This window comes from Pygocentrus nattereri, chromosome 12 (assembly GCF_015220715.1).
Source record: "Pygocentrus nattereri isolate fPygNat1 chromosome 12, fPygNat1.pri, whole genome shotgun sequence".
NCBI classification, from domain to species: Eukaryota; Metazoa; Chordata; class Actinopteri; order Characiformes; family Serrasalmidae; genus Pygocentrus; species Pygocentrus nattereri.
In genome coordinates, this window is record NC_051222.1 from 19,918,060 (window position 1) to 19,942,235 (window position 24,176).

Genomic DNA, 24,176 nt, shown 5'->3' on the forward strand with positions numbered 1-24,176 from the left:
GTGTTATTGGCTTTGCACACATCAAATGGTAGTATTAGCCATCTTTTGCTCCTCAACACATTTGCCAAAAATTACCAAAAGTTTCAGGATGCTTGTGTAGGCATTTGTTAACGTTCTGCTGCTGGTGGTAACAGAGATACTGTACACTTCAGGCACGACTGTGTTGCAAAATGGGAACTGAAAAAACCTTAGCTTGCATTATGATACATCCAGCACACTTCACTTTTCACACATTAAAGTATGCTAATTATAGAAGTCTTGCTTCAGATTTTACTGTTAATCTCAGTAAAGTAGTTCTGTAGTAGCTCACTTCCTCTTTAAGAGGTACACAAACGTGTTGAGTTCCTGTTAAGGTATCACATATCTGCCTATTTCTAATGAGAAGAATATCGCTGTGTTAATCAAATTACACTTTGAAATGACGTTTTTCTGGTTGTCCTCAACCTAGTGATTCTCAATTCAGTGAAAAAGAAGTGGTGTATGACTATTGTGATGGTTAATCATCCGCAGACTGCAAATGGTTTACTTTTCTGGGTTTATTGGGCTTTGTGTTTTATAGAGAATAAGTAAAGCTGAGAATTAGTAATACTTGATTAATCAGACAGTTTTCTTTGGTTTTAGCAGCATTGACGAGAGTTAAAAAGGGCAAAGAAGAACTATTTTTTTAAAGTCTGAAAATAAAAACAACCATCCCCAAAATGGTAACTTTACAGGACAGAGTGAAACTGTTCTTTGATTTTAATGTATCTTAATGTAGAGACTTTTTGTTCCAGGTAGTTTTGAAGCTTATCTGGTCATAATTTCATAATGAATGAACATGACGTGAAGGGCACGTGCTATGCTTAAATGAAGGAAAATAAAAATGGAAAAAAAGATACTTTTTGTTGTTGTTTTTGGACAATCGCAGTATTCAAAAATAAAATGAGTGCAAAATATAAAATTAAAACTTTCAGCAAATTCCTTATGTATTTATTGTTTTTGTTAATTTTTGTTTTGTTCTTTTACAAATGCTGCATTAATGCCTATTTTCTAAGCTGTTAGATCCAGCAATTGTGTTCGAATTGATGAGAACATGTCCACAGATACGTCCGTCATTTACCATAGATAATAAGTATAAGTTCAAATGAAGTGGTGGTAATAACTAATTTATCCACTCCTTGTTTAAAAATACATAGACGTGCCGGCTAAGTGGATTCTCACGTCATGACTGATACAAACCATCATGCGTGTACAGAAAAACATAGAGAACATTGAGAGCTGTTGTTTATTATAGCTATTGTAGCAGTTAATGAATGTGTCTAGCTTAAGAACACAAATACTACGTGCACACCATATGAAGCAAATGAAAATAATAATCTCAATGAAATCATGCACCAGAAACATTTAGGAGTTTGCTGGTAAAATAAATAAATAAATAAGCTACTAGGCAAAACAGAACAATAGAAAAAGGTGTTATTAACCAACATTTTTCTATGATGAAAACTGTTTAATGGGCCTGCAGTAAGAGGGTTATAACAAGCTATCAGTATCAGGCATAATTTCTGTCGTTGGCTTGAAAAATTATATAGCAACTTCAGCTTTTGAGTTTTAGTACCTGGTTTATTACGTTTGTTAGATTCCACCGCCTGGCGAGTTTCCACTATTAAACATTGACTCAATTTGTTAAATATTAGTGCTGAGCTAGTGTTGAGAATGTATGTCAGCTTTAAGCAAATTTACAAATTAGCTCAGTAATGAAGTGTGGGGTAGAGCCTGATACCTAATTTTTACAGTTCTGGTTGCGCTGGTCTAAGAGTGAGAGTGTGAAAATAAGTGAGAACAAGGAAAGCAAGTGCAAATGGTAGTAAAACATTGAGTCCCTGGTGCTTCCAGAGCGTAGAGTGAGGGTTGTTCATTTAAATGTAAGTAAAACTTTCATGCTTTCTTTTTTACTAAGAAGGGGGATTTGTGGAGCTATCGAATGCATTTGTTGCAGATTGTAACTCTAAAGTGCTTTTCTTAGTGAAGACCAGTTTTGTGCACTGTGGGTTATGCTACCAAAAGAGCTCAGTTTGTCTTTTGAGAACCCCACACAGTTACATTTAGGGTGATGGAGACCAAGTGTAAATATAAAACCATGATTATCAACATTCCAATATTGATTCTGCTCCCCAAGGCCTTTAGGCGCAACTACTGGAGCTTCATGATGAGCTCCCATCAGCTTCTGTCACTGCGTCCATTATTTTGGTGAGTTCAGTAAAAGTAGGACATCAGGTCAAAGGGAATGAGTAAGCTCCATGCTTCTTTTTCAGTGACTGGAAACGATCAAATGTAACTACCATAATAGCCAAGGGGTGTTTGTCACTCATTTGTTCTCATTGGCCTGGCATTAGCGTTTTTGGCTGTGAATTCTGAGCCTCTTACCAAAAAGTGTCCCAACTTTTGTAGGGTGCTTAGTTCACCCTACACATGTGCCAGGAGCCAAAAATGGTCATAAATGATCACTCTTCATCTGAAAGACACACCCTCCACGTATAGGAGTGTAACAGTACACACAACAGTCAAAGTTTGAAGTGATTTTCAATTCTGAGGTCAAGATTTGATTTTTGATATGTTAAATGTTTTGATTATACAGCACTCGCATTTCAGTGGTTTTCACGGAAGATGATAAATGAGAGACCCTTGGAAGAAACCAGGGGTCTTGTTTTTAAAGTACACTGTTTTGAGCATTCATTTTTGGTGATTTTTTGTCAGCACTGTGTTGAAATCCTATTCTCATATGACCTCGGTTTCATCTTACAGGCATTTGGTACCTTGAGTTTGATGTTTGCTCTAGGTGCTGTCGTACATTTGGCTCTTTTGGGTGTGAACTCTTTGTGGGGTCTTCCTCCCCTCACTGAGTGTTCCATTTTCATGTTGTCAAACACTTGCTGAGACAACTTGCTCAGAGCAGTTGGTGCGAAATGAAGTGCTACTGAAGTGTGACTTCCAAACGAGTGTGGGCGAGTCTCAAGGACACAGGAGATTTGTAATTTTTTCCTCACCATTAAACCACTCAAGCTTGTAGTAACACCTGATTAGCAGCTGACTGGGGTTGTTCACTAGACAAATGGGCATGTAGAGCAATCCAGTGTGGGTTTAAGTTGTAACATGGTCTGCTAAGTTCAGACAAGTATTGTGTGTTCAACCTTAATTTGACCAAATTTAATTCCAAAGTTATTGCTGGTTTGCCATATTCTTTAAATTAAATTATGTATTTGCACAATCTCATTATTAGTTGCATAACGAATTACTTTTACATTTCATTGTATCGTTATAATGCAGATTCAGGTCTGCACAGACGTTTATGTATTCGATGATAACGAAGACTATTCACACAACGATACATATTTTTTCAAATTATGAACAATAATAGGACAACATAACACATTATTGATATTGGTAGATAATTGCTGTAAAAACATTATAAACATGAGGCAGGTGTTTAGATTTGACCATTATTTCAAACCTATATGTGAAAATATGTTCTTTGTACTTATAACATTGTAAAATGTAGGCATCACTGGGCTACAGTGATAAAATATTGGCATTTTGTTTATTCTACTGCAATTGTAAATCTCTTTAAAGCACATTTCTCTGTAATTCTAATCCAGGTGGATTTAGTCCCAACTTCTACATGTCATAAGCGTTTCTGGATTTGTGTCAGTGTCAGCATTCGACAGATGTACATGAAGAAGATATCTGCATTGGCCCACAACTCCCACATCAGTCCATCTGCACTTAACAACAGAATTCCTTTGTTTGTTTTAATAAGCTGTTGGTGTGAAATAATCAAACAAAATGGAGTGTTTATAAAGTGTTGTATGCCATAGGGAACCTTGGAGGCTTGAATTGTTCATTAATCCCCCCCCCCCCTCTAGGAGATAAAGATGGCAGTAAGGTGACAACAGTGGGGGCGACCCCAGGGCAGGGTCCAGACAGGCCTCAGGAGGTCAGCTACACGGACACGAAGGTCATTGGAAATGGCTCTTTTGGCGTGGTCTACCAAGCGAAGCTCTGCGACACTGGAGAGCTGGTGGCAATCAAAAAAGTCCTGCAGGACAAGAGGTTTAAGGTGCGGATAGAGTGTGTGTGTGTGTGAGTCTGTGTGTGTGTGTGTGTGTGTGTGTGTGTGAGTCTGTGTGTGTGTGTGTGAGTCTGTGAGTCTCTGTCTGTGTCTCTGTCTGTGTCTCTGTCTGTGTGTCTGTCTGTGTGTCTGTCTGTGTGTGTGCGTGAGTCTGTGTGTGTGTGAGTCTGTCTGTGTGTGTGTGTGTGAGTGTGTGTGTGAGTGTGTGTGTGAGTGTGTGTGTGTGAGTCTGTGTGTGAGTCTGTGTGTGTGTGTGTGTGAGTCTGTGTGTGTGTGTGTGTGTGTGTGTGTGTGAGTCTGTGTGTGTGTGTGTGTGTGTGTGTGAGTCTGTGTGTGTGTGTGCGTGCATGTGGCTCATAATTAAATTAAGTTTTTTTTCCTAAACTATTTATTTCCTAAAACAAAAAACTGTTTTGGCTGCTGCAACCAGACAGAGAACTTTTATTTCCACCTTCCTCAAAATAGCATGTTTCACATATTCATTATACATTTTTGTGCATTATAGTGATTTCTTAAGTGGTTGTTTCTGCAGAAAACTGTAATCTGTTTTAACCATCTCTGCACTCAAACACGTTCAGCATACATTCTTTATTTCTCAACAGGTCCAAAGAGTCTACTTTTATATAATCTGTTATAAATTTGGCACTCGTCCTGTCTTCAGTTTTGTGTTGAAATTGCGTTGGCTGCACTTGGATGACTGCCTAAATTAGACAATATTCGGGCAGAGTTCATATTGCTTCTGATATTTATGTAAGAGCCCCCATTGCATGCAGCGTCTGTACAACAGACAGTTATTATAAGATATATAAAGAACAGAAAAGTGCCCTCAGAGGATTTTAGTCATTGGTTCAGAATTGATATTGAGTTCTAGGCTTTAATGTCTGTTTTGTCTGTTCCTCACAATGCAGAACCGTGAACTACAGATCATGAGGAAGCTGGACCACTGCAACATTGTGCGTCTGCGCTACTTTTTCTATTCCAGTGGAGATAAGGTGAGCGCCTCTCCCCTTTTCTCCTCTCCTTTCACCTGCTTTCTTCTCGTCTCCCCTCACCTCCTCTGTAATCTCTCCATCAGTTCAAGTGGAAACATCCTGTTCCCCTGCACAGGAAATAAGGGTTTGTGTCTCCCATAGGGAGTTATTAGAGGCACGTTAGTGTCCATTGTCCTCAAGAGAACCACGCAGGGCATACTATGTCTGCAGCTGCAGCAGTTATGAGGAGAAATTGTTTTATATTTAAAAAAATTGCCCAGTCTCCCTAATGCCTTCATTCAGCGCTTATGCTGTTTTGTAGATCTCATTGACCGTACGTTACTTTTTAAAAACGTAGAACACTGAGCTAAAGAGTTCGCAGTAACAGTAGTTTTTGTTGCTCTAAAATGCAGAAGCCTAAACCCTTCAGAATTGCTGCAGTAGACATTTTGCACCCCTTCAACCTTTGATGTAATATCTGCTATACTCTGTCAAACAATTACAGTGTTTAAGCTATCTGGTAAAAGTAGTACAGTTGTAATCATTATTAGCACCGAGTCGGATGTTGAGATGAATGAGTTCCTGCAGGGTGCTGCCCTTTTACCCAAGTTGCAGAGGACAGTGGTTAAAGATTACCTCCTCTGTCATTAATCTGGCACTAGTTTTGTAATCTCATTTACAAACATTAAAGGATTGCTTGTCCAGCAAATCCAAGTCTGGTTAAGAACAGTTTAAAGTTATAGCTTTATAAAAGTTTTTGCAAGGAGTGATTTGGTTTGTGGGACACAGTTTTATTGGCTCTATTCAAATAGCTTAATTTAAATAATTTCCAGTATATTGTTCTGTTCATCATGCAACATTTAAAGAAACAAAAACTATAAAAAATATAATTTTACATGGACTTTAATTTTAAAAGTTTATTAATTTAAAATCATTTTCACCAACTAATGTAAATCCTGACTTACGTTAGTTGCTAATTATTAATGGCTTTTTGGCCTTTTTTTGAATAAAGTATGTTCCCTGGCTAGGGAGTCCTGCTCCTAGATTAGTATGAAGGAAATGCGTTGCTGTGTAAATCCGGTGGCCATGTCTGTCTTCAGCTCCCCTCATTGCAATTTCCTGATAATTGTGCAACTTCCAAACTAGAAGGCACTGTGACGCTAACCAATAATAGGTGGCCAGATTGAATGGGGAGTTTTGATTGGCAAGTGGTTATTAGAACAGCCCTATTTTCATCAGCGGACATGAGACATTGAGGTATTCTTATATACATGGATCCCCAAACTACATGACTTAAAATTCTCTGGTACTGTGCTGGAATCCCAGCAGAAAGCTGGTGCAGTTTTACATTTTAAAAAGTAGATCATTATAAAACTGATAATTCTGGTCCTAAAATCTGAAGCTGTTGTAAAATACTCAGTATGAGCAGACCTGCGACCGCCTCACAGCAACTGAATTCTGCATTACTACTCCACGTCACAAAAAATCCTTGTGCAGTTGATGGGGTGATATTTGCCTGTAATGTTGCCCGCATTGACCACCAAGTGTACTGATGAAATAAGAACCTGGTTCATTTTAAACTGAGGGGTGTGCTATGCGAATAGTGTCCTATGCAAGTTTTAAAACTGTTGGGGTGAAGGAGCCAGTAATTAAATTCCTCATCCCCAGCGAAGGCTTAGAGGCGCCTTTGGTTTATTGTGTAATAAGACTTGTGGTGGTAATTTGGTGACCAAAAACTATGTATAAAGTGAAGGTTTTTGCATTAAACAGTGTTGTGATGTGTTTATTATACAACAAGAAGTTAAAACGCTCATGAAATGACCGCAGTATGGGTGGCTTCTTCCTCATGGTAAAATCTCAGTAATGCACAACCTCTTAGGGCTTATTCCTTAATTAGATGCATTTCTATTTTTGCATATTTTTTCCATGGTCACATAGCAAGAATATATATTTTAGATATTCTTATATATGTAATTTAGATAAGCTTATTTTGGACCAGATTATGTACTGGCCCTCCAGATCTACTTTCTTGCTTAAGTTTATGGCCTACAGACTGCCAGCAACAGTAAATGGCTCTAAAATTGCCTTTTTACTCTTTTACTCTTTACTCTAATTTCTGGATGAGGAGTGTTAGAGAGGGGTGGCCAGTGTTATCAGAGAGGTACACCTAATGTGGGTATCTCTGGTAGACAGTGGCAAATTCTATGCTTTAGGATGCTCTGTGCTTTTTACTAGGGAATGTGTCACTCCACAGATGTGGCGACAGCAGTGCCCCAAGTCATAAACAGCAAAGCGGGCACTAAATCAGGGAAAAATTGCTATCAAGTAGCTATTAGTGTTCGGATTTATAAAGGCCCTCAGCTCAGTGGCTTGACTGAGCGTTCTGAACCCAGTGACTGCCTTCCAACCGGCAAGATCAGTTAGTGCTATTACCTTTCCTGGACAGCTAAAGGCCTTACATCAGGAACCATGATTAGAACAAGGTTTATGAGGATGGAGAGACGCATAAACACACACACTCCCATACACTGGGCAGAGGACCAAGGGTGTAGAGTTTCTCAGGGTGGTGAGGTGCAGAGTTATTCTTACTTTAACAATTGGGGCTTTTCCTTTGCCATCATGGTTGAGAACGAAAATGGGAGAGGTGGTTTAAAGGGCTGCAAAACAGACAGTGAGAGGTTTTTAATGGAGAGGGGAGTGTTTTTCCTTAATATGGTGTAAATAACTTAAAATAATTGTTCCCAAATGTTTTACCATTTGTACCCTCTTGGGTATTAAACTTCCTGCTGCACACCCCCTTTTGCTCCCTGTGCATACATACAGATGTGTATTGCCGTGACTGATTAGGTAAAACATTTAGACTTCATCAGTGATGAGAGGACAACATGCTACTTGTACACTCTCAGAAAATAAGATACTACACTCACTGTCACTGGGATGGACTTTTAGTTAGGGAGCATAGTTGTAGCATATTCAGGTGTAAGTGTATATTTTCAAAATTATATTATTTCCATCTTCTTTACATTTAGTTCCTTCGTGAACAAAAGTTTATTTATATAGTACCTTTTTCTGTGACCATGTACCACAGACATTAGCCCGTCACAGGGCGGGCAGACAGGCATACGCATTCACCCACATGCTCATGCCTAGGCAATTTATCATGTACAGTTAGACTGAATACATGTCTTTGGACTGTGGGAGGAACCCGGAGTACCCGGAGGAAACCCATGCAGACACAGGGAGAACAACAATCATATAGATCTAAATGACAGTTAGTAAAGGATACTCACTGCATTCATGCAAACAGCAGACGATAAACTGTGTTACACAGTGTCATTCAGCATATGCATATCACTGTTTGGGAACCACTGGCTTATAAAAATGAAAGTGCTGCTCCTAGGTAGCCATTGTTATACTGGCTAGTGACATAAGATGTTTGCTCCGTTATCGACACTTTTCTGTTGACCATTGAGCAAGTGTTGGTTAGCTAAGCATGTCGGCTGTTCAGCCTTTGCAGTTTAATCCAAAGCGGGACATTATTCAAGAAGAGAAACCCTGATGACAGCCTTCATCAAATAAATTAAAACGATGAATTATGAGAGTGGGGCGAAGTCGACTTGAGTTCAGCAGCTGCTCTTCTGTGCTAACGGAGATGCTGTAGTTTGCTTTCTGTCAGAATTGACAAGCGTCGTAAAGACGTTCTGGCTCACGTCTGATGTAAGCATTTAATTTGGAAAGTTGTAACGGTTTTCTAATTGTTGTGTAGCATTGAGTTGCTTTTCCCTGTTTTAAGAACAGCTGAGTTTACCTCCAATGCAACTGTAAGTCTTTCAGTGTGAGGGTATGATGTGCTAGGCTGCCAAATGTATTGTGTTACAGTAAAATCGCTTCATTTTTAGTCTGTGCATAGTCTGACATACTCCTGACTGATGCATTTTAGTTTTTCTCAGGCTTTTTAAATAGCCATGCACTTATGATTTAGGTGCAGCTAATTAAGCTGCATTTTACTGAGTGGTAAATGGCTTAACCAGTGTTGAAACGGTGCATGTATTAACAGTGACTGACTGTTGGCTGTTTTCATTTTCCACTTTAAAAACGGTTCCACACTGCAGACATTTAGGCTGCTCATTAACTTTCGTGCAAGTTGTTGATAATGTCACCTCAGTCACTGGTGCAGATAAAAAAAAGAAGGGGACTGGAATGTTCCTGGATCACCGCCTGTACTAGTGTTTCTGTCTCACACCTCTTTCCCTGTGTGGACAATTGTGGAGTCTGATGCAGCATGATGGGTATAACCTGGCGCAGAATCAGAGACCCAGGATCCTGTACCCATCTCACCCAGAGAGGAAAAGAGACAGCAATAGATATGCTCAGTCATGTCTGCAGTCCATTCTGTCCCATAGCAACAGGGCCATGGCTGACCGTTCAGAGTGTGGCCTGACCCAGATACAGGGTCAGCTCGGTTATGTAACTATCCTTGGATTGACCACACTTGAAAGCTTATCTACTAGGATGAACTTAATGAGTGAAGGTTCATTGAGAGAAGTTGGGTATTTAAATGACGTTAAACACTCTAAGGGCTGAATTTACGTATCCAGATAAAGTTTAGTACTAGAGTGATGTGGCTTTTAATGGTGCATTAAAAGTCACGTCCATTGCCGCCGTGCTTGAGACCTAGTCTCAGACACTGATGCTAAGAGGCAGTTTGTGTGGATCAGGATTAAGACTAGTCTTTTTGCTAAATTTTTGAAGCTTGAAATTTTTTTTTTTTTTTTTTAATCTTTAGTAGGTCAGTTTTTCTTAAAAGCCCCTTTCGCATATGCACTTTCTCCTGGGAATCTAACAGTGAATCAGACTGGAGTGTAAATTTACCTGCATGAGACCTAAAACCACAGTTTTCGTGGCGTGTATGAACATCCTTTTAAAAACGATTCAAGGCTACATCCGACATTGACATGCAGACCAAACATTACTGGTAGAAATATCACAGTAATTTCCTTTTTTGATGTTAAAGGGGCAAAACCAGTCCTTAGTCCACCTTCTTGCTCAATCCCAATTCACAACACATACTGATGGAGAAAAAATATGATTAGGTGGAGGTCCCCAGGGACCACTCTAGAATTAAACTTAATCTGGGTCTGGGAAGCCAGTCCTATATGAAAAACAGAGCAGGGGGAACATGTTGAAGTCGCTTGCTTCCAAGTGAAAGTTGTCAGGTGTAGTCTTTGAATTTCATTTGCTGATGTGGTCTGCCTGCGATTCATCTGTTGCAGACTTTATTTTTCTTTCTTGCACACACGTTAACACAACCTAAGCTTGTCTGTGTGGATAGCACACTGCACCTCAGTTGTCATCACCATAATCACAGAGCATCTTGTGCCTCTGCAGCCAATCACGTGGAGTCATTCTGCACAGAATGCATAAGCAAACCAATCATATTGCCCTACGCCAACCATCCAGCCAATAGGCGAATAATTGTGGGGCTGCTGTTGTGAGGCAGAAAGTGACTCATCATCTTCAGCTGATCTGTTTCCGAGGCTGGGCTGCAACAGGCGTGCGTTTTCTATGAAACAGTAAAAGGGAACACAAGGTAAAGTTAAATCAAAAGATTTTTTTTAAAGAAAGGAGAGTAAATGACACTAAGCCACCTCCTACACACACTGTCCCCATGGGTAGAGCATTACTGTGACACAGAAGTAGTTTCATGATCTGATGAGTCATACCCCTGAAATAGAGATGGTTAAATCAGGTTTCTGAGATTTGCGAAGTTGATTAGTAATGTCTTTAGGGAAAGCCTCTGTGTGTATTTGCCTGTGAAGCATTCATATACATTTATGGTCTACAAAGATCTGAGGCCAGTTTCTCCTTTCAGGATGTTACTGGTTTGAAAATCAGGCTGCATAAAATGCAAAATGACTGTCTCAATTCAAGTTTTTGTAAAATAGATGATTCCAGGTCTAAAATCTGATCTTGCATAATGAACTAAAAGGTAATGAAGAAAATAATGATAAAATATTGAGTTAATATGTTTTAAATAGGATAAAACTAAGCTGATGAATAAAAATGGAGAATAAAATAAACCGAATAACATTGTTACAGTATGTCGGCTGTAGTATGTGCAGCAAAACCCAACATTCAACCAACACGGTGGTTGGTCATTTCAGGCACTAAATTGGGTCATTTCAAAACCTATGGCTACAGGTGGCATGTGCATGCCAGCAGAAGCTTTTCCTTTTGGCTTCGGTTGTACTTCCCCTTGATTCTCACCAAGAACTACTGAGCATGGAGCTACTGCACCTTTGTCTAATGTCCCACTTAGAAACTGTGAAGTAGTTCCATGTGGCCAGCATTTTCAGTGTTGATCTGCTGCTACTGAAGCAGCTTGAATGTGTGACTGATGAGATCAGGAGTGACTTTAATGAGTTTTTCCTCACTTTATCAATAAAAGTTTAAGATTTTGACACTTTGTAGCTTTTTTTTTTCCTTTTAGTTGTTTCTTTTCTCTCACTCTCATCAAAATTTGGATGCATCTGTTAGAAGCTGGGAAAATACATATGTGCACCTATGAGTGGAATTCTGTAATAATGTGCTAAAACATTAAAAGGAAACATTGAGTGCATTTACATGTTCTGAATCTGATAACTGCAAAAAAAAATCACATTTTGTCATTTAATCAGATAATGAGAAAACCTTGGGTCTACAAGTCAGGCAGTAATTCATTTTTTACATTTTTAATGCGCAGACTGAGAAATCTAAAAGAAATCAGAGTAAGGGTATACATGCATCAAGAAATCTGATTACTGAGCAGATACGAAATAATCAATTTAATAATCGGATTTCTAGGCCTTACTTCAGTCTAGGAAATCGGAGTATGCCATTTACATGACCTTTTAAATAATCAGATAACTGCAGAAGCCTGATTATGATCGGATTATTAAGTGCATGTAAATGTGCACTCATTGTTTTGCTCTGATAATAATTTTGACCATTATATTGCTTTTAGCCATAGCTTACAGCTAGCGAACAACATTCCTCGGCTGAAGAATTTTTTATTGCACTTTATTATTATTGTTGTTGTTGTTGTTGTTATTGTTATTATTATTATTATTGTTGTTGTTGTTGTTATTGTTATTATTATTGCACGTAACCTCCTCTGTATGCTTCTGTTTGGCTGTCTTGCAGAAAGATGAGGTGTACCTGAACTTGGTGCTGGACTACGTTCCAGAGACCGTCTACCGAGTTTCCAGGCATTATAGCCGAGCCAAGCAGATCCTTCCCATGCTCTATGTGAAGGTATGACATCCTGTTCTCTTCCTGGAGGCCACCTGCTCTGGATCTTTTTCTCTGCTTTAACACACCCATTTTCAACTCAGGTTGCTGGTTAATTAGCTGTTTATTTGGATCTGGTATCTTAAAGCAAGAAACTAAGCAATGCAGGGATGTCCTAGAGGGCCGGTGTCCAGCACAGTATGGTGATTTCCATTTTCCAACATACCCACTAAAACTGGCAAGTTACAGATGAGTTGAATCAGGTATGTTTGAGCAAGTCAGCAGTCTGTCCTGGACCATGACCCTCCAGTACTGGAGTTGTGCGCCCCATCTAAAGTAATGGTCACCAACCCTAGTCCCAGAGCTCTACCTTTCTGCAGAGTTTCATGGTTCTATCTCAAAAGCTTTAGGCTCTGTAGAAGAAGGAGAAGAAGGAGAAGGAGAAACAACTTGGCAACTTAATAAAACCATCTTCTGTTGTAATATTATTGTAGTGTACAGTAATAATGTTGTAGTGAAGGTGATGTTCGTGTTCAGGTCAGTAAAGAAGAGAGAATGAGTGATGTGGGCTAACTTACACTGTTGGTACTTTAAGAGTGTTTGTCAATTTCAGCTCATTGTGTCTTGGGCCAGAGTGAAATTGAAACAAATTAATTGGATTGTAGTTGGCCCCAACTGGAGCTGATGTATACAATGTGTGTTTGTGTCTCTTTCTATTAGCTGTACATGTACCAGTTGTTCCGGAGCTTGGCATACATCCACTCATTTGGGATCTGCCATCGAGACATCAAGCCCCAAAACCTGCTGCTGGACCCTGAGACAGCTGTGCTTAAGCTCTGTGACTTTGGCAGGTGGGTAGATGGAGTGGGGAGTGTAACTTTCAGTATTGCTTTATGAAAGGAATAGTTATAAAAACTGATGGGCTGAGTCACATTCAAAACACAATAATTCAATTCTATATCATATGCATGAAGCTATTAAAACCATTATCCTGTTTATGAGATGGTAGATGATCTCTTTGTTGCACTAGCCTCCTGTAAACAAACTACATTTCTTAGTGGGATGTAGTACATCGTTCAGTATTGCAGTAGTTTTTTGAATATCTGTGTGTTTCATCGTAATGTGTTTGTGTTTTATAAAACATGTGCCTGACATGGTACAATTGCTTTAGCACAGCCTTGAGTTGGTAATTACTTTGAGATCCAAAGTAAGTCAGGCCTGCAGCAGCCTCAGCTCAGCAGTGTAATGAAAAAAGCATCACTTTTATGATTGTGATGATGCTAAAGGATAATTGTCTCACACACACTCTATTTGACTCCCTTCTTTCCTCCTGCAGTGCTAAGCAGCTGGTGCGTGGTGAACCCAACGTCTCCTACATCTGCTCTCGTTATTACCGAGCCCCTGAGCTCATCTTTGGAGCCACAGACTACACCACCAGCATAGGTAACTATTCACTAATCCGCCATCTTACCTAAAGACATGGGTGTGTGGATCTCTGCCTCACAGTTCTTTGTGTCTCTGCTCCTTAGACGTGTGGTCAGCTGGCTGTGTGCTAGCGGAGCTTCTGCTGGGCCAGCCCATCTTCCCAGGGGACAGTGGGGTGGACCAGTTAGTCGAGATCATCAAGGTTGGTTTTGTGTGCATCTGTGTTACTTGGTGACATTTTCCACATATGCTTTTGTCACAGTTCGACATGGCTTGCTAATGTGGTTAAAGGAGTAGTTTGGCGTGTTAAGTATCCAATGGTTGCTTCTTTAGTTTTGCTCTAGAACTGTGAGGCTACTGTAGCTATAAAGTAATCAGACTCAGATTTGGTGTCTCTAGTGTTATGCAATACACAATGTACGTTTAATTTGCAGACAATACATAATATACAATATACACAGTATACAAGCAATATGTACATAAGGACAAGTAATTTACAGATGATGTACATATTATTTACAGACAATATAAAAGCAAAAAGCAGATTATATAGAGACCAGCAGTGTACATAAGTGCATGGTAGTGCAAACAAGTAGTGTACATGGGAATTAAATCATCTTGTTTAATGATATGGATGTGAATCAAGGTATAATAACTATCTTGAAAAAAAAGTTTATATTCCACAGTTAACATGCAAACTGCATGTCTAAATCATCATATGCTGCTTTATTGTACTTGAAGGTAATGGATTTTGACGCTGTATGACATGCTGTTTTCTAGAAAAATGTGCTGATATGTTGAGATCAAATCATTGATACTTAATGAAACTACTAAACAGTATTAGCATCCATTTTGAAACCTGAATTTTTTTTTTTGTCCTTTGAACGCTTTTTATAGACAACCTAGTATCATATTGTATGAATTAGATTTTATTTGCTGCACTGATATTTTAAAGGCGTGTCTCATCCGTAAGTTTTGTTGAGGGCAAACCTACCTAAAACTAGTGGAAAACAGCCTGAAGTCTTACAGGAAAGTATCCAATAATTAAAACACGATGATTGTAGTCAGTCTTCAGAGGTGTTTTTTTCTAGATGATGAGCTTGGATAGAATCGGAGACGTTTGATCATTGAGCAGTTTCTGAAAGTACGTTTCTATGCAGGTGTTGGGGACTCCCACACGCGAGCAGATCCGTGAGATGAACCCCAACTACACTGAGTTCAAGTTTCCTCAAATTAAAGCCCACCCTTGGACTAAGGTGAGTCAGCCGCTGCAGCAAAATACATCTGGTTCTTGTTCTTTCTTTCTCTCTTGCACACGCACTGGAACTTGTTTTTGACTGTTTAGTGTCTTGGCTCGCACTGAATCCTAATGTCAGGCTTTTGCTGGAGATTTCACAGCACCCCCTTGTGGCCATGTAGTTATAATGCAGATAGCATTCTTTTTTTCTTTTTTTGTGTAGGGTCAATACAAATAACTATTGCTGCATATAATGCAGCACATGTAATCTGTATAGAGCTTCTAACTAGAGCTAATTTGTTGTCCCTGGTTAGGCTGTTGGAAGGGGATAAAACAGAGCAGAATGTACAATACACACAGTAAACAAATTTAAAACATATGACGGTATGTGTACAATGCTGATCAGTTATATGTGAGGAGGCAAATTGTTTAAACCAGTGTTTTACTTTGATACAAACACTCTAAATCCCATTTGTGTTTTGTTATGTTTCAATGTCTAATGGCAGTGCATTCCATAGCTGTGTATGCCTGGAAATATGAAAGGTGACTAACCAAAAGGTTGTTCTACATATTTGCATTCTGTAGTTGCCACTTCTTACTCCCCTAGCTGCTGCTTCTCTGCTCTGTGATAAACTGACAAAGTACCTCTGGGGCAAGACTATTAATGACCTTTTTAAATGAAAAATTCATAATATTGTCAAAGCTTTGTCAAGTTGCACAATGATTCTGGTCCATGATTTTTTTTAAGGTCATTTAAATAAAAGCACTATAGATTTAATTAGTGATTAAGAAGCCTGGCCCCAAACCGTGAAAGCAAAAGCAGTTTAAATTAGTTTCAGTAGAATTGAACAACTTCATGTGCCTTATCGTTTAACTGAAGATCCAAAGTGGATTCTAGATATTTAAACTCTTTAGCTTCCTAAACTTCCTTTTGATCAACATCTGTTACAAATTCATCATGTTCTTTTTGTCTTCTGTGGAGTCTTTGCTGATGTGTAAATGATTTTCTTGTCTGCACGCATTTCTCACTCACTCACTCACTCACTCACTCACTCACTCACTCACTCACTCACTCACTCACTCACTCACTCACTCACTCACTCACTCACTCCCTCCCTCCCTCCCTCCACATTGTATAGCAAGTCATTTATGTACAAGCAAAAACCAAAGGACCCAAAATCAAGCCTTGTGGAATGTCCATCCTACAACTTTGAAAATATGACTTTACACTGTTTATTTTAACACATTGCTTTTTACATTTCAAATATGATGGTCATATGGTCAGCTGATGGATGCTTATATTTCATGCTTTGCACTATCGAACACATTGTTGTGATCAACATATACTGCTTTACCTTGTTTTAACAAACCTTTAATAATATCAGTAAAATAATGTGCAGGCATTTCTGTTGAATGCTTTGGCCTAAATACAGTTTGTTTTGGGTATAGAACTCTATTGTTTTCAATGTACTGCATCTAGTTTTTCAAGGACTTGAAAATTATCATTGTAATTTGTAATTATAGACTTGGTCAGATGCCCCAGCTGGGTCAGATGCCCCAATTACAACAGTCATGTCCCACATCTGAGGGAACCTGCTGGCACTGGTGGACAGATTTATTGCGTGTACTGTAGACTGTAACTAGATGGCAGTGTATTTTCAATTTTTTTTGTATAAATTTTGTAAATAACTCAAATATGTCTTTAGTCTTAAATTATTTTTTATGTTGTTCAAAGTGCATGATATAAAAGATGTCAGTGGAACATTCAGTAGATCTTGTGATGGTACTAGTGATTGAACATTTGCTGCAGGTTGATTGGATAAAAAAGGTACCATGATCAATACAGCTGCAGCATGCCAAGTGTGTCCATAATATTAAATTTCCTGACTGGCCTCTCTCGTTGCGTGGAAGGTGTTTCGGCCGAAGACCCCTCCGGAGGCGATTGCTTTGTGTTCTCGACTGCTGGAATACACACCTACAGCGCGACTTACTCCTCTGGAGGCCTGCGCCCACGCTTTCTTCGATGAGCTCCGTATACCGACCCTCAAACTCCCCAATGGCCGAGAGAGACCTCCACTCTTCAACTTCACCACACAAGGTGTGCACAGAAGTCCAAAAACAGTTATCACATTTTAGTCTTTAAATGCTCCAAGATGTATGTTTTTGTTTTTGATTTCTTTCTGTTAAAAAGTGCAAGCTGAGTTCTTTAGTTTCTCCTTTTACTCTAAATATTAGTCAGTCAGCCAAGATGTGTTTAGTGTCTGAAGTTTGCAAGTTATACAAGCTAAAGGCTGTTATATATGGAGCGTGATTTATTCACGTCAGTGAATTAAAGCAAAAAATTGTGTAACTGATGATATCTTGCACACTACAGTGGCAAAATATCAAAATACTGATCGATGGCACACTTTGTACAACTTGCATCATATTTTGACAAACAGTGCACTGGTAGTTCCACATTAAAAAAAAAGCAGTCATGAAAGACTCTGAGTAAAATTATTCTGATTCAGTATTTCACATAATGACCTGCAAAGTTCATGGAGTTCTGCTGTTTGGATGGGTTTTGTTGCAGCACAGTAATCACAGCAAATTAAAAAAAAAAAAAAAACTTGGGTAGCTTTGGGTATATGCAGTTTGATAGATGCAAAAAAAATCTATGTGAATATTCAGCATTAAAATGAAATTAGTATATTTGTTGTTAAAATGGAGTGGTCAGTAAGGATTGGTGCTGGTCTTGCTTTTTAGAGTTGTCTAGTAACCCATCGCTGGCGACCATACTCATCCCTGCACACGCCCGTAACCAGGCTGGAGCCTCTCCTCCCTGTAACGCCTCTTCTACTGCAGGTTAGTGCCAACTTGCATTTTCTTACTGTCTTTATAAATCCATAGATGTAGCCGTATCTGAACTTCATAGAACTGTTTTCTGTCTCTCTTTTTCTCCCAGATGCTAGCAGTGGTGAACGTGGCCCAACCACCAATGCTGCCTCTGCCTCCGCCCCCAACCCTTCGACTTGAACCCCACCCACCTCTCAACCGGCGAACCCCATGATGCTGCTCATTAACTACGCCCACTCCCCTCAAGTCAGCGGCGTGGCTGCTAAAAAAGAAAGAACGAAAGAAAGGGAGAAAGAAAGAAAGAAAAAAAAAAAAAACAACTCATGATGAGACACGGACAAACCAACTGAACTTTGTAACTTCCTCTCCCCTCAACCTTCACCATTGTTTATTTTTATTGTTGTTTTTTTATTTATTTATACAAAAGGACAACAAGGATATCTTTAAAAGCCTCTCGTCAGTTCTCGACTCGGGGACAAGAGGAATTGACTGTGGAGAAGTTTGATGATAATATATATGTCTGCTTATATAGAGATACAGATTATATAGAGCGACAAATATGCTTTTTGTGTGTCTCCTTTGATTCTTATTTTTTTAAAAGCGTAATTGGTTCACAGTAGCCTTCATTGCTGCCCTTCTAATAATTATAGTGAATCTCAATTTCTTCACCTTAGCCCCTACCTTGTGACCCTTGCCCTTTGATGCAGGACCCAAGACAACAAAGTATGAGTCTCTGCCTGTGTGTGGTCCTGGGCAGAAATGATGTCGGTGGTCAGTACAGTAGAGCTGAACTGACGCATTTTAGAGTAAATGTGCTGAACTAGGATCGTTTCCACAAGTTCATTTGGATCATGAGGGCAAAAACTGATCCCAGATCAAAGATGCTCTATGCCTATATATCAACAGTTCTAGCAGTTTTTCTTCATAATGGTTAAGGTTATGATCTGAGTTGGGTTTCTGATCCCAGATCAGTTTATAAGGGCTATTTCCACCTGCGACAACGTTAAAGTGGGCGGGAGATTTCTAAGGCTTTGTGAACTGTATATTGGTTTCCTGTGAAACACCTTGTCCATGACGTTGCCTTTTCACTTCTGTGTTGGGTTGATATGTTGTAGTCTTTGCTTCAACGATATGCTGCTTTATTCATTCTTTATTCTTTGTTTTTTTTTTTTTGTTTTTTTTAACGTGTTTGAAGGAGTATACCTCTGTATTCACCTTTCCCTCCTCCACATGCTAGTCTTCCCTTCGTTTACTGTGTACAGTCACTCTGAAATGCTTCACTGAACTGTACCTATGTGCTGACTGTGCATACACCAAATCCTGGTTCATTTTGTATTTGTGTGTATGTGCGTGCATGGGCACGCATGCTGTATGTCTACTGTATTCAAAACACGCTGACCCCTCAAGGTGTCTGTCAGGAGGGAAAAAAATGACGATGAACAAAGTGTAAAAGCGAAGATCAGGGCTGAACCTAATCAACTTAATCTCAAGCTGTACATAAGTTTCCTCCCCAGCCATAGAATCCAAATAGGCCAACAGAGCCATGCAGTTTATGTAATAGTTTCGGAGTGCCTTCGCTTCCACGGATTCTGTCTGTTCTGGTGTTTGTAGAACTCCACGTTTCCCACTGATCTTTGACCTGTTTTATGTTCTCCATTAAGAGACTCATAAAGGCTGAAGGTGCAGGAGGGATATTCCTTTTAACATAGCATTAAGAGATCATGCCACTGCTGAGTGTTGAGCAGATGGTGATGCTGAAAGAAGCCAGTTTTCTCTCAGCGCCGAATAGACAGCGTCAACCAGATTTGTCAATTTGCTGCTGGTTTGAGACTGGTTATATGCGCTCTTCTTGGATTGAGGTTGAGTTTGCTTGGATCTGGTTGAGCTGGTCCTGGTCAGCGAGAACGGGTGACTCTCACAGCTTATGGACCTCCCTGGAGTGCTGTTGAAAGGCTGCTGCTCTTCTTCTGTTGTATCCACTTCAGCCACTGCTAGCTGTTAGTACACAGCTTTAGTCCTGGCCTTGCTCCCTGTGCCATGTTTGTGTTTTTGGGCCTGTGTAAGGGGTGTTGTGGGGTGCTGTGTCTGGATTTTTATTTTTTTTAATAGCTGTCTGGATTTGTTTAGGACAAAGGATTTGCAGCTTAACTCTGCATCTGACTGAGCCCAGAATTAGCTGGAATCTTAATATACACCTTTTGGTCTATTCCCAGTCCGGCTCTGGTCCTGGAGGACTTCAGTCCAGCGTAGATTTTTTTTATTTGCCTGCTCAAAGCCTTAGGGTGACCAGAAGCTCAGTGATAGGAGAGGTAAGCCAGCAACTGGAAAGTAGGTTGAAAACCAAGGACTGACTTGATATACTTGGTTGTGCCCTTGGTTGGACATCAAAATGACCAGAAAAAGGATAATAACAGACAAACGTGAAGCTTGTTTGCAGTTTTGATGTGTTTGAGCAGGAAAATCTCCAAACTGGGCTGGACCAAGGCCCACCAAGACCAGAGCTGGACACTCCTGGTCTATTGTATTTATCAGGATTTGAAAGGGCAAATCCTGAACATGGACTAATGTATGTGATTAATACGTTAAAACCCTGGCCTTAAAGAGCAAACAGCATTGTTTGTTAAAATACATGGCCTGTTGTTGGTGCAGGCTGCCTTGAATGAGAAGTCTTCTAACAGCTTATTAAGTCAAATCTAGTATCAGATCTTGATCTCTCCACCCTCGCCACTCACAATACGTTGATGTTTGGACTAATCCACTAGCTGCTTTATAACCCCAGAGCTGGCTAAACTATGAACAGAAGGAAGCAGAGCTGTGTGTTATGTTTTTAACTCTTATGTTATCATCCCCTTTTCCCCTCGCTGTAGTTTTACCTATATTGAGAGACTTAATGGTGTTTGACATTTTGAGTCTGTTAGCCTCATCCTTTTAGCCATAATTGAAAATGTCTCTTGTTTTAAGGGTGTACTTATTTAGGGAGTTTTAAAGTAGCTGTTATTGCAGTTATTTTTTTGTTTGTTATTATTATTTTTTTTATCCTCCAAATGTTAAGAAAGGGATATAAAATGATGTCATGCTCTGCAGTATTACCTGATCAACTATGGCAATAAGTATTACTTAAGTGGATGATTATTTTTTTCTTTATGTCTACAAAGCTGTAACATACGCTTTCAGCAGCACTCAAAGGGAGAGATGTCATGTAGCACTAAGTACATAATTAAAAGAATAATAATAATAACATGTAAGCGTATGTAAATGCTTTCTGCCTGTAAAATCTACAGCCATAAAGATGTCGCTTCCTAAACGACTGCAAAACGGAGATCACATTTGTAGTGATGTTTCAGCGAAGATCATAACCCGTCAGTCACGCAGGTTGAATGAAAAATGCTTTTAAAAAGGAAAAAAATATATAAACAAAGGAAAAAAAAATGGTTGCTGAGTATTCGGACGTAAACTTGTGTATAGCTGTTGGCAGTCATAAGAGACTTTATAACTACAGACAAAATGACTATGACATGCTATTACTTGAATGCCTGTTGACTTTTTTTTATATACATATATCTATATACATATATATAAATATCTATATAATATAATTTCATCCAAACAGATCTGTTTGTTTTCCCTCCTGTGATGGTTATGCTAAATGTCTCTCCCTGTAAATACCGTTCTGTTCTTCTGTGTAAAATGGTTCAGAGAAGTAGTTACCCGGTACTGTAATTTGCATTGAATAAAGTGTAGGTTAGCCTGACACACTCGTCTGTCTGTTTGCCCCTCGTTACTGAGTGTATTTTCTTTTCTTTTTTTTTCTTCAGTTGCTACCAAGAATGTTTAGGCTCTAATTTAAGAATGGAAGGTTATTGCTGTCATGGCCGGATACGTTTACTGCTGTCTGGTACCTGCGCTATGGTTTTACTTAGAGGTGGTTGTGCTAATGTTTTTTTTTTTGTTGTTTGTTTGTTTTTTATTTCAACCATAGTACTTACTCATTTCTAATAGTTTTTTTTTTTCAGATATAAACAAAGTCAGTCAGAGTGGTTTGATGTGAAATGCTTAATTGTAGAGACTTACTGATTTATTTTCAGTGGTGGTGATGGGAACCCAGGGGTCATGATGTCTAAAAGGCAAATATAGCAGTTTTATTTGATGTGTAATACTATCAGTGCACCTACACAAGTCTGACTTTTATATGTAAAGTTCATAATGGTGAAATTGTGATAAATTCAAAATACTGTTTTCTGTGAGGACCATTTTGCCTTAAAGCACCGAGGATGTACCTTTCCAGCAAAGAGACTTTTAAGTGTTTATGCTGAAACATTTAAATAAAACTGCAGTAAAACAGTGCCTCAGGTATCAGGAAATGTATTTGTAACCATTTAGATCATCTGTGATTTGGCTTTTTGGAGGCATTATCTGGTTCCTGTCACCACTGTGAACAATTCTGACATGTTTCACTAGAATGATGCATTTCACACCAAACCACTATGCATAGTCTTTGTTTAAATCTTAATGTAATTATTCATACGTTTTTGTTTGCCTGTTTATTTGGGTGTTATTTGCCCCAAAAAACTAGTGTTTTTTTGCACTGCGTGTAAATGAATGAATGTAATTATTGTAGCTGTACATTTGACATGATGGGTAAGTTTCATATACACACAGCTGTCCTGTGGGGTATATTTACAAAGCAGGATTTAGCCAGATAACTTAAGCCCAAAGTTGAGGATCCAATAAGAAGGTCTCTTGGCTCTTATCCTATTGGACAGCTGTGACTTTGGGCTTAAGTTATCTGGCTAAACTGAGAAATCCTGCTTTGTGAAATAACCTTCTGAGCTGGGTTTTCTGAATCTTTCCCATCTTGGCACGAAGATGCTTCTTAAACATCAAAGGGTGAGCATCACACTTTCTCTAACAGGGTTATCTGAGATGCTTTTGGGAAACAGCCTAAATTAAGATGGGACTGACGTCAGATTTTTCACTCATTTAATGTCTTAGTTTATTAAATAATAATACTGTACTCTCTTTATAGAGCACTTTTCATACCAGTGGCAGCTTAAAGAGCTTTACAGGCAGGTGATAAAGCTTAACAGTGAAAGAAGAGACTGAATATTAATTTAAAATTATATTAAAACTGACTGATCAAATTAGAAAGATGAATATCCAGGAGACAATATTTAAGTTAAACGCTAAGCAATAAAGTTTTTGTTTTGTTTTATTATCTGTGTTTGCTGCTGTTTTCTGCAGCTCTATGTTGCAGATATCACATTCTGCAACATAGACAGACTCAGACAGATTCTGATGTAAGCAGGTGCCTTTAGGCCATTTAGAGCTTTAAAAACTAGTGACAGAACTTTAAATCAATCCCAAAGGTTGGCAACCCAAATGATAAAAAGAGACATTTTGTCTCAACAAAAATCAAACCACCATGGGAGCCACATTTTATGTCCATTTTACCATCTTGGCTATAAATGTCAGTTTGTGGTAATGCTATAGAATAAGATAATAAATATGAACAAAAACGCAGACCTACTTTGCTCTGCTCTACTTTACTGGATACCGCTCCTCAAAAGTTAAAACGTTAGTTTCTTATAAAATGTCTCTCAACATTTTGACTTTTTACTAGGCTGAAGTCGGCTCCTCGTTTGTCAGCTTCTTGTTCCAATTTTCCAGTTGCACCTTAAATGGTGCCTGAGGCATCAGAATATTGTTGCACCATTCAAGGTTGAATGGGACAAGAAGCAGGTGAATGGGGACAGTTCTCTTAGCTTCTAGCTAGGTGAAACTGTCATCTGCGCTGCTATGGTGACTACATAAGAATAAAAGAGGATTCTTTTATTTTTACCTAAAAATCTTAATTCCGCTGTGGAGCCACATCAGGGCAGTAAAAGAGACCCCTGGTCTATCCTGAAAGAGACAGGCAGCCAGTGCAGTTCTTATAAAATGGTTATGGCTATTCCAATAATTACTGGATTAATGATGTGCACTGTAAAAGCTTGCTCTGTGTAATGAAATCAGGCCTAAATAACTGAGACATTTGGATACTTTACAGATATCAATTAAATTGAAAGGTTTTGACTGTCAGTAATTTGCATCATTGCAAGAGGTAAGACACAATTTAAGGTGATCTTTAAGAAAGTCACAAGTTCTACAGAGAGAAGTCACATGTAACTTATTCCCAATATTAGGGGAAAAATACCAATAAGCACACAAACTCAATAAGCCTGTTTGTAATTTTAATATAAAATACATTAGAACATGACCTCTTCCAGCAAAGTGTTTTATTGCCTGCAATAATTCAGTGTTTGCACAGTAGTAAATAATCACTGACCATCGTGAA

At 38.9% G+C, this 24,176-nt stretch overlaps 1 protein-coding gene across 2 annotated transcripts in view; it reads left to right on the forward strand.

Moving 5' to 3' along the window:
* gsk3bb (glycogen synthase kinase 3 beta, genome duplicate b) overlaps positions 1 to 21,597 on the forward strand; it is a 32,214-nt gene extending 10,617 nt beyond the window's left edge. For both annotated transcript variants that reach the window (XM_017710050.2, XM_017710051.2), the window contains exons 2-11: positions 3,900 to 4,093; positions 5,014 to 5,097; positions 12,259 to 12,369; positions 13,066 to 13,196; positions 13,682 to 13,788; positions 13,875 to 13,972; positions 14,931 to 15,026; positions 16,919 to 17,105; positions 17,753 to 17,851; positions 17,952 to 21,597. In XM_017710050.2, the coding sequence (XP_017565539.1) occupies positions 3,900 to 4,093; positions 5,014 to 5,097; positions 12,259 to 12,369; positions 13,066 to 13,196; positions 13,682 to 13,788; positions 13,875 to 13,972; positions 14,931 to 15,026; positions 16,919 to 17,105; positions 17,753 to 17,851; positions 17,952 to 18,022 (1,178 nt within the window). In that variant the 3' untranslated portion in view covers positions 18,023 to 21,597. The remainder of the gene's footprint in view (positions 1 to 3,899; positions 4,094 to 5,013; positions 5,098 to 12,258; positions 12,370 to 13,065; positions 13,197 to 13,681; positions 13,789 to 13,874; positions 13,973 to 14,930; positions 15,027 to 16,918; positions 17,106 to 17,752; positions 17,852 to 17,951) is intronic.
* The last annotated feature ends 2,579 nt before the right edge of the window (positions 21,598 to 24,176 follow it).